We start from the raw sequence: 10,874 nt of genomic DNA on the forward strand, positions 1-10,874 counted from the left end.
CACAAATTCTTAATTGCTCATGTATGTGAGTCCACTAGTAAAGTGATTACATTTATTGTATTGTGCATAGAAGTCATTTATATAATTATTAAAATACACACATTACAAATCAATACATACATGACAGGGTTTTCTGGTAAATATTCTTTAAAGTAGGCTCCAGCATACCTCTGCGACCCCAGTGGGGACAAGCGGCATACAAAATGGATGGATGGCAATTAATTTTAAATCAAGCAGACAAATATAAAGCGAGCGGTAATACAGTGTTCCCTCGTTTACTGCGGGGATAATTTCCCAAAATAGTCTGCAATAAATGAAATCCGCAAAGTAGCCAACTTTATTTGTTTGCAGTTATTATATATGTTTTAAGGCTGTAAAACCCCTCACAATACACTTTCCTCAGACAGGCATTAACATTGTCTCACATTTTAAACACTCTCGAAGTTCAAATTTCGTTCGAATTTTAATGATCTATCTACTAGGTTGGACACAATAACCTATTAAGTGACTTATTAAGTGAGTATGCACTCGTCTGACTGTGCTTGTCCTGGTGCCGTGCGGCTGTACGTTTTTGTATCCTTGTTAAAACATATTGCTCCTGCCATCGTCCTCCTCCTCGTCCAACTCCTTGAACCGAAGATTCATTTAGCCAGTTAGCTTCTTCTTCTATTGTTTATTGGCGGTTAGCAAGCAGCTCACGCAGTTTGCTAGTTTGCTAGCCACTGCACAAAGTAGATTGATTGACAATGGTCTACAGCCAATCAGGACGCAAGACACACTGGGCGGGTTCTCCTTTTGCCAATAAGGACTGCTGTGGCTCTATATTTAGCAGGCTATTGTCTACTGTGGGTTGCTAATATGCTCGTACAGACACCTAGAATGGTTGGAGTACACGATTCTTCCCGGTGGAGGTGGGCACCAGGGGTTTTGTGGGAGGCTCAAGGACCCGCCTACTTAAAGAACTGGAGCTGAGGCGAAAGGAGCTACACAAAGCCACCAAAGAGTTGGCTGAGGAGGCAGAAAAGGCAAGCTTCTGGCTTTGGCTGAGGAGGCGGGACAAGGCATGGGGAGTGAGCAGCTCCTGTGAAGGCTAGCTGCGGGGGGTGACTGGGAGATGTCCTTGTTCACTGCCCCTGCAGCAGGAGATGTTCCGGGTTAAGGGGTGAAACATCTGTGAATGGTGGCCCCCGACTGATGACCCTGCAGCTAGCACAATGGACACTGGTGGAGGTGCGGCAGGCCTAGAGCCTAGCAGGGGAGAACACCTACCTGTTTAAACCAATTCATGAAGTTATAGAATAGATGAAGGTAAAAAGCAATGTTTGGACAAGCAAATTGTATGCAGACTGTCTTGGCACTGCCTCACCTTGGATTTCTGCCCTTATTTGATCAACAACCCGACTGATTTCAATTTACAGGCCCTGTGTAATATCTGAAGTGTGGGGTTCTATTGAGGGATGAATGAGACGAAGGCAGTTCAATTCCAATTCAGAAATTTTATTCCTAACAAGCCAAACTAATACAGATATCTGGGCTCCGTAGCTGTAACTGCTGCCTACTCAAGCACGCGGGTCTTATCACAGTGCAACTGCGAAAAAGCACCCTCTCTTTCACTGCCCAGGAGTTTTATACAATCTGTGGAATGTGGAAGGAGGGGGCGATGTGACCCTCTGAAGCTGCCAGATGCTGATAACGCCTTGTCCGTTGTAGGGAAACTGCCATCTGTGTGCACTCGACCGGTAGAGGTTGCCTGGAACATCCTGTTGGTCAGCGTTGCCCTTCCTCTCAACCCTGTCGGCTCATGAGAACAACACAGCATGTGACATATAACTGCTGACTAGTACGTCTGCTCTGGCTAAAGGTTAAACCCAAGGAAAGATGTGTGGATGTGAATATCTTGTAACTATGGTACCCAAGTAGCTAATAAGTAATGTAAATACGTTAACCATAATGCATAGCAATGTAAATCAACTAAGTAATATAGATATATGTTAATTATGATGCATAGCAATGTAAGTCAACTAAATTATGTAAATATATGTTAATTATGCATAATAAGAAATAATCTACTTCTTCATATCCTATAGGGCCACCACAGAAGTGTGGTTAACTTTATACTGTGTCATAGTGAATTAAGCTGGTCACGTGTATAATAATTCATATTTGACAGTAACTGCTAGCTGGTTTAGAGCTGTGTCCTGAATGGTATGTTGACATGCTTCATTTTCTTCTCATAGTCCTCATCAAACTCTGCTGCCTGCTCTGGCGTAAAATGATTCTTCCAATCTCCGACTTCTCCTGTTGAGGACAAAATAGAACGATGTTGGATGCAAAAGTGACAATTTGTGTTAAATTAAGAAAAGAAGAAGCTCATGTGTAGTAACTCTACGGACCACTAAAGGGCGCTGTTGCCCTATAATAGTGTCATACTCCGCTCATTATGTTGATGTTTTGAAAGACCTTTTCTCATGAAGGTGGAGAGGGAATGGTCTAAAATGGGCATGGACATGAAAGTGTAGTTGGTCGTCGGATTCTCCTTCATGATCTCAAAGGACGTCAGCTCCACAATGCGGCTGATGACATCATCAGAGAGCGACAAGTCCAGGTACCTCATGATGCGCTCCACCTCACGCCGAGGATTCTGGATGAAAAAAAAGGAGACGTACAGTACAGCCAAATAATAAATCAACTGAGCCCCGCTGTGAAAACACTGAAAGCTAAGGAGAGTTTAGATATCATCTACCTCTTTCATGTCTTCATAGAAGAGGTAAAGGATGTTTCTCTTTTCTCGCTCCTCCCAGTAGCCTTTGACATGATCATACCAGGAGCCCCATGGCACTGCAGGAACAGCATTTACTTAAAGAGATTGTTTGCAAATGTTATGCGGCTGCCTAGAGGGCGCTAACTTCCGAGCGTACTGCAAGCGCCAAATCCCGCCTTCTTCCTGCTCCGAACATGCAAACCACGCCCCACGCAACACACACACACGCACTAACCATGTTACTTTGTAATCTGCCAATCTGTTCTGTTCTTTTTAAGAATTCATGCACTAGCCGACGGTATTCTTACATTTTTTTATTTTAAAAAACTGCAATCTTGAGCCAGTCGCAAACTGTCCTTTTAAATCACATGTGTCAAACTTGTGCCACGGAGGGCCAAGACATTGCAGGTTTTCTCTCCAACCAGTTTCTCCGGCAGGTGATGGCACGACTTTGACACCCCTGCTTTAAATGGTTAGGTCGTCCACACGACACTCCTCTACTTACCCTGTCCATTCATGAACTTTTGGATGAAGCCCTCCCAGGGTCCAGGCTCAGGGTGGGTGAGATTCATTTTATGAAAATAGAAGTAGCTCACCAGGTTGTCCTTAGCATTGCGAGCCACGTAGATCACCTTGAGACACACATTATTGAATGACGGGGTGATAGTTAGTCCTGATCCCTGCTGTCTCCCACCAACTTACTTTGCATTTTTTTTCCCAAAAGCCTTTTGGAATGAGATGAAACTGCAAATGTGTTTTAATAACTCTTGGAGGGTCCATTGCCTTCAGGAGCTCAAGACCTGGGGATTTACAGCAAAGATGACAACATAAGTATCAGTTTGTATATACCTGAGATCCATTAAGGGGTCTACACACCCGCGGGGATTGCTAGTCGAGCGGTATTCTCCAAGAAAGGTATCCGGACGAGAATGGGGGCTCTTTTGCAGGTCTCACTATCCCCGTTGTGAAGAAGCAGATCCACTATCTCCAGGACCCATGTGGTCCCTTATCACCCAAAAAAACAAGAACACAGAGTCATGTTATCCTAATTCATTATCCTTTTATAATCATTTGACAAATACTAGTGACTTATGTTAAGTCCCAAAGATGTTTTGCTTGAAGGTGTCCATGTTTTTCAACCAATGTTGCTCAAATTTTACACACATGTGATTGTCAGTCCTCTAAAAGTGTGGATCAAATTCAGTGGTGATTTGTCTAAACACCCTAAAGTTACAGTGGGTGTTTTCAGGAGTAAAAGAGTTTTCACATGACTGTAAATCTAAAATGCCAAAAAGAATGTGTGGGTACCACACCATCAGAGAACAACATACCTGCCTTCGGATAGGTGGCAATGAGCAAGTCTGAAGGATCAGGACAGAAAGCCGAGACAGCTTTGTAGTTGTTGGCGACGTGTTCCTTAAGGAGAACCCCTTTTACCGGAACCAGTAGACAGTGACGTTTGAGCTCTTGGTTCTCTGACATGACTGAGATCAAAAAGATTTGTGAACAAATTCCAGAAATATCAGGCTGCAAAGTTGCAAGACTGCTTTATCTTCTCTGTGCCAGCTCCTGTCAAATATTCACCAGTGTCTTGGATTTGTAAATCATAAATGTATCCTTTTTCTAGAGACTTCAAGCAAGCTCTGAACTTTGACTCAATGCTTCATTTGGTTTGGTATCAACTGTCTATGATGTGTCCCGACGGAACAGAAGAGAAAGTCTATTTGCTTACCAATCTCCCTCACTGTGTCTGGTTTAACCAGTATTTGAAATATATTCAACCCTAAAGGAGGTAAGAGCAACGAGTCTCGGTTCATTTAATTTTGTTTACCAGTCCTAAATCTTGTTTGAATGCTCAAACCCTTTTGGTGCAGGACAGCAAACGCTGCTGTCTGTATTCTTACCAATGTTGGTATTACATATATTTTGTAATACATTATTTTTTTATTTTGTATTTTTAAGTAGGGGAAGAATTTCCCAAATTAAGCATTGTTTATACTAAACACTGCACTTGTTAAGGCAGAAACACTGGCAGACACAGCAGAAAATAATAAAAGTAAAAGCAACATTTTCAATAAATTCCTTCTTTTCACATGGTTCACTCGCCCTCCAAACCCCAAACTCCTCCTGCTAACTTGACACTGATGTTCTCCTTGTGGCCTATTATTGGTTTTGACCAATAATCCTCAAATTTGCAGGCCACAAATTCTTAATTGCTCATGTATGTGAGTCCACTAGTAAAGTGATTACATTTATTGTATTGTGCATAGAAGTCATTTATATAATTATTAAAATACATACATTACAAATCAATACATACATGACAGGGTTTTCTGGTAAATATTCTTTAAAGTAGGCTCCAGCATACCTCTGCGACCCCAGTGGGGACAAGCGGCATACAAAATGGATGGATGGCTGAATATTCTTTATAAGATGTTGTTTCTTTAATTCCCTTAATAGCAAGAAGCCTTTGCAACCTGTCAAACTACTGTACTAGATTCCAAATCCGGAAGGTGGCGGTAATGCACATATCAACTTGGGTGCCGGGCGGTTGTCTGCCGGGCGGTTGTCTGCCGCTATATCAAACCGAAAGAAGCTGACCCTTCACGACCGCAAACCATAGCATGTTGAGCTAGCACTTATAGACTAGCAATAGACTAGCGTCTACACGCCACTAAACAAACAGTCTCATACCCTGAATATTTAAACATTATTTGGTTCTATTGGGACTTTACGTTGTAGTAAGTTGTAGTAAATATTGGGAAGTAACTCCAGCTAGACGATTTACAACTGTGTTCTGAATGGTATGTTGACGTTCTTCATTTTCTTCTCATAATCCTCATCAAACTCTGCAGACTGCTCTGGCGTAAAATAGTTCTTCCAATCACCAACTTCTCCTGTTCAGGACCAAACAGAGAAAAGACAAATACAACAATGTTGGACGCAGAAGTGACGGCAATTAATTTTAAACTAAGCAGACAAATATAAAGCGAGCGGTAATACAGTGTTTCCTCGTTTACTGCGGGGATAGGTTCCCAAAATAGCCTGCAATAAATGAAATCCGCAAAGTAGCCAACTTTATTTGTTTGCAGTTATTATATATGTTTTAAGGCTGTAAACCCCCTCAAAATACACGTTATACGCTTTCCTCAGACAGGCATTAACATTGTCTCACATTTTAAACACTCTCAAAGTTCAAATTTCGTTCAAATTTTAATGATCTATCTACTAGGTTGGACACAATAACTTACAGTATTAAGTGACTTATTAAGTCAGTATTCACTCGTCTGACTGCTTGTCCTGACATCATGAGGCTGTACGTTTTTGTATCCTTATTAAAACATATTGCTCCTGCCGTCGTCCTCCTCCTCGTCCTACTCCTTGAACTGAAGATTCATTTAGCCAGTTAGCTTCTTCTTCTATTGTTTATTGGCGGTTAGCAAGCAGTTCACGTAGTTAGCTAGTTTGCTAGCCACAGCACAAAGGAGATTGATTGACAATGGTCTACAGCCAATCAGGATGCAGAACACACTGGGCGGGTTCTCCCTATGCCAATAAGGACTGTTGTGGCTCTATATTTAGAAGGCTATTGTCTACAGTGGGTACCTAATATCAGACACGTAAACACTCTGAGGCAGGTGGAGCTGCACACGTCTTCAAAATGAGTATACGATACCCTCTACTGGTAGCAGTAGTAAATACAATAACAGATACATACAACAAAGCACCTATAGATTGCTATAATACACCACAAGAACACAGAACACAATGCGATTTCATACGCTGTTTAAAAAAATTGGGCAAAATTGCACTTTAAAAATCCGTGAAATAGCGAATCCGCGAAAAGTGAACCGCGATGTAGCGAGGAAACACTGTAATGTTTAAACACAAATGCAGTAAGTCTCAAGGCCACTGGAAGCCACTGTTGCTCAATAAGAGATATTGTCTCAGATTAGAGCAGGGCTTTTCAACTAATGTTCTGGGGCCACATTTTAAAATGTTACTTTATCCTTTTTATGTATATAATGTAAATGCATGGCTCTGCCATACCTTAAAATGTTTTCTTCACAAAATGGCTACGATACTGACAAATTATTACACAAGCAATATGTCTAAGATGCTAAAATATCCTCTTAATGACAGGAGTGCTCTGTTGTTTTTAAGAACCTCCTGCCAAAAATACTAGTTAAAGATCCTCTTTATGGTGGTTTTAGGAGTCTGATGCAAAAAAAGTCTTCTAAGTTTTAAACTGTACTCGCAGCCTAATCTGATGTCATTCACAGGACTGATTTGGCCCCCAGTCCGCCAGTTGAATAGCCCTGGACTAGCCTGATAATGTTGATGTTCTGAAGGACCTTTTCTCATGAAGGCAGAGATGGACTGGTCAAAAACTGGATGGGGAATGAAAGTGTAGTTGGCCATCGGGTTTTCTTTCATTTTCTTGAAGGACGTCAGCTCTACAATGCGGCTGATGACATCATCAGAGAGGGACAAGTCCAGGTACCTCATGATGCGCTCCACTTCACGCCGAGGGTTCTGGGTAAGAAAAACAACAAGGTTTGATGGCAAACTAAACAGGAACAAATTTCATAATTAGTTTTCATGAAATACTACCGCTTTCATGTCCTCATAGAAGAGGTAAAGGATGTTCCTCTTTTCTTGTTCCTTCCAATAACCTTTGACATGATCATACCAAGAGCCCCATGCCACTGCAGAAACAACATGCTGGTCACTTAATCGATCATCAATTGTTTAGTATTGCTGATGTTAGATAACTTAATCCGCAATACAGCAAAACCTCTAAAAATTGTATAATTTGGTACGTTCAACCAAAGATCTTCTGAAAAACCATGATGGAATAAACATCATACACCCAAATTAATTTTAGCAAGCACATGTTAACATAAACACACTCATTATGCACTACACAGCATTTATTAATTCCAGTAATACATGCAAAGCATCACTAGATGAGAGTATTGCTCAGGCATCTTCAAAGAGTGAGTCGTTTTACTCTATTGTAGTTATTACATGGTGGTTAACTTTTTTTAATATACTTGCATAGCAGTTAAAAATGTTAAAATGGTACTGCAAACGTTTTTATGATTGCAGCAGTTCATATAAATGTACTACTTTATGCCGCAGTTTACATACATTCTCCACGCATGAACTTGTGAATGTAGCCCTCCCATGGTCCAGGATCAGGCTGGGTCAGGTTCATCTGATCAAAGTGGAAGTAGCTCACCAGGTTGTCCTTAGCATTGCGTGCCACATAGATCACCTTCGTACATGTGATACAGAAAGGCAATTAAAACCACGCTAGAAGGACGTTAATTAATGAGGGTAATTGCTCCTCGGTGTCAGTCTGTGTCTAAGTAATTCCTTCAGGTCCTATAAACTTACTTTGCACTTGTTTTCCCAAAACCCTGTGGGAACTAGTTGAAATGGTAGATGTGTCTTAATAATCCTTGGGGGGTCTGTCTTCTTCAGGAGATCAAGACCTGGGGATTCAATTTACACACTCCTTACCAAAAGTATCAGTATATAAATATATATAAATATAAGTCTTTATAAATATAAATCTATCTTTCTGGTGACATTTGCAAATGCTGTACCCCAAATGACCACCAGGTTAAATAAAAGATAAAAGCAGCACCTCAAACAGATGCCTCCTTCTTGTTCTCCCTCAGGTGGTGCCACTCAGGGTCTACAGGTATAATTACTGTTGCTATACATTTGATACCGCATTGTGTCACGGTAGACGTCGTTACCACAACACAAACCTCCCTTGAATAGATGTGGCATTTGCAAAGCTGAAGTTTACAGTGGGGTTCAAAGAAGAAAGTATTGCAGAGCAACATTTTATTTACTTCCCAAAGGATTACGCTGATTTATAGTAAGACTCATCTTTACTATTTTAGTTGTGGTTTGCAGTCATGTTGAGGTGCATACTGCAAGGTTTTTCATATAATTAGGTTATAAAGCCACACAACAAGGGCAAACTATTAAAAACAGCTTTCCGTGTGACACTTGTACACTACTGCAAACTACAACCCTAATAATTGCATATTATGCACGCGTAAAAAAAGCCCACCATAAAACACCGAAACCAGTTTCTTACAATCACAGCTTCCTGTCTCATGTTAACAACTTGCCAATAGCACAAGAGAGCATGCAAGGGTGTGCTTTGTGAGCTACAGGCGTGATTCGGGAAGAGGGGCGGCGTATATAGTTTGCCTTTCTCTTTTCTCTGTGTGTGTGTCTGTGCGTGTGCACGTGTATGCGAGTGTGTGAGCATGCACGTGTGCGTGCGTGTCATGTGGTTGCCATTGACAACCAGCCTGGTCCCTGACTTGAATGTGTTCAATTTAAAATGGAAATTGCAGAGTCAGGCTGTGTAGTGATATTCTATTTGTCTTCCAGACTTCCTGGATGTCATTGGACCCTAACTGTCCACATCATGAGGTACACTTCTCATCTAAATACAAACATTATAATGCTTTTTAAGAGATGTATTATTCAGCACCACTGCACAACAAACTGCCCATAATTGCAACACTGCTGAATTAATGGCTCTCTGGCAGTGGCAATCAAAATTGAACGTTATTATACAGTCTTTGCAAAGGCACTTTTTGATACATCTTATTAGATTGGGCATATTTCCAAAAGTTAACACACCTGAAGGGATGGGTGGTGGGGAGCAGATCTCCAGAAAAGGACTCCGTACCGGTATGGGGGCTCTTTTACAGATCTCAGCATCTCCATTGTGAAGAAGCAGATCCACTATCTCCTGGGTCCATGTTGTACCTTCATGTCATTCCAACAAAGCATGATAAAGGACATTATTCCACATTTAAATGAGAAAGAAACATAAGACTTCAGGTCAGTGAGGTCCTAAAGGACTGACAGGAGGGTTTGTCTTGCTTTTTCTTTGGCTTTTTTGTTGACAGACTCATACAGCACTCGACAGAGTCCCAGGCAATGTATCTAAAATGCCACTAGTTGCCAGTATTTCTCTGCAAGGACCTTCCTGTTCCCCCTCCAGGCGCCATTAAAAGGGTGAATATTTTTTTTACTTTATTTCAGTTGTATTTGATGTGCTTCTATGACAGTAATGTTAAAATGGTACTTGTATTTATTTGTGTAAACTAGCACAAAATGATGAAGATGTGTCAAAACATGTAGCCCTACATGGTGTATTTTCTTGAGAAATACACCACATGGTGGTGCTGTTATTAAACCCCTTAAGTTGGGTTGACTTGAAATTTCTCACACAGCTCAGTGCCCTCTACAAAACACCCACTGCAATTTTAGGGTGTTAGCTGAATCACCACCAAATTTGGTACACAACTTTAGGGGGCCAACAGCACATGTGTGTGCAATTTGAGCAAATTGGTTGAAAACAACACTGCCAGTACAGTTACAAGTTTTATGATAGCTATTGTTTGACTCTAGAACACATTCATTTGTCATAAAATTTGTAGTACCTGCTTTGGGGTACGTGGCGATGAGGAGGTCTGAAGGATCAGGACAAAAAGCTGCGACGGCGTCGTAGTTGTTAGTGATGTGGTTCATGAGGGGAATCCCTTTTACTGGGATGAGGGGGAAGCGAGTGAAGGAGCTGCTTGCCTTCTTGATGGCATCACTGAAGGACAGCTCTTTGTCCTCTGACATGACTGAAGTCAAAAAGTTTGGTGGAACAACTCAAAAAGGATAAATTAGGGCTCCTGCGGCACATTCAGTGTCGTGGTTCTGTCTGAAGTCCTCTCTCCTCTCAGCTGCCGTCTGTCAAATATTTACCGGCAGCTTGGGTTTGTGGATCATAAATTCCACCACGTTGGCGTCTTTTCCTGTGTCACGTCTTCGACACTACCTGTGTTGCTATCTTATAATCCCCTTGTCAGGTCCAGTAACATCTGGTGTTTGCCTCACTGAGCTCCTACAAGCTTGGCTTACAGCCTTTCTTCACATGTGAGTCCAAAAAACACAAAACCCTGAGTGGGCTGTCCCAGCAATACTAAACAAAATCAGGAGAAGCCTTTAAACCTCTCTGTTTGTCTATGTTCTCATCAGGTGTAGATAACTGGACGTTTCACTGATAGACTACAGTGAC

The 10,874-nt window shown here is 41.5% G+C and overlaps 2 protein-coding genes across 2 annotated transcripts; both read right to left on the reverse strand.

Annotated features, from left to right (window-relative positions):
- Positions 1-1,496: 1,496 nt before the first annotated feature.
- Positions 1,497-4,524, reverse strand: LOC129177551 (sulfotransferase 1 family member D1-like). Its single transcript, XM_054768791.1, has 7 exons — positions 4,093-4,524; positions 3,638-3,766; positions 3,464-3,561; positions 3,267-3,393; positions 2,744-2,838; positions 2,461-2,641; positions 1,497-2,298 (listed from the first exon to the last, which is right to left on the reverse strand). The coding sequence occupies exons 1-7, from the start codon at positions 4,241-4,243 to the stop codon at positions 2,186-2,188; spliced, it is 894 nt and encodes a 297-aa protein (XP_054624766.1). The 5' UTR covers positions 4,244-4,524; the 3' UTR covers positions 1,497-2,185.
- Positions 4,525-4,732: 208 nt separating this feature from the next.
- LOC129177550 (sulfotransferase 1B1-like) lies at positions 4,733-10,874 on the reverse strand. The gene is made up of 7 exons (XM_054768790.1): positions 10,249-10,874; positions 9,440-9,568; positions 8,165-8,262; positions 7,916-8,042; positions 7,376-7,470; positions 7,117-7,297; positions 4,733-5,658 (listed from the first exon to the last, which is right to left on the reverse strand). The coding sequence occupies exons 1-7, from the start codon at positions 10,433-10,435 to the stop codon at positions 5,546-5,548; spliced, it is 930 nt and encodes a 309-aa protein (XP_054624765.1). The 5' UTR covers positions 10,436-10,874; the 3' UTR covers positions 4,733-5,545.

Source organism: Dunckerocampus dactyliophorus, chromosome 2, assembly GCF_027744805.1.
Source record: "Dunckerocampus dactyliophorus isolate RoL2022-P2 chromosome 2, RoL_Ddac_1.1, whole genome shotgun sequence".
NCBI lineage: Eukaryota > Metazoa > Chordata > Actinopteri > Syngnathiformes > Syngnathidae > Dunckerocampus > Dunckerocampus dactyliophorus.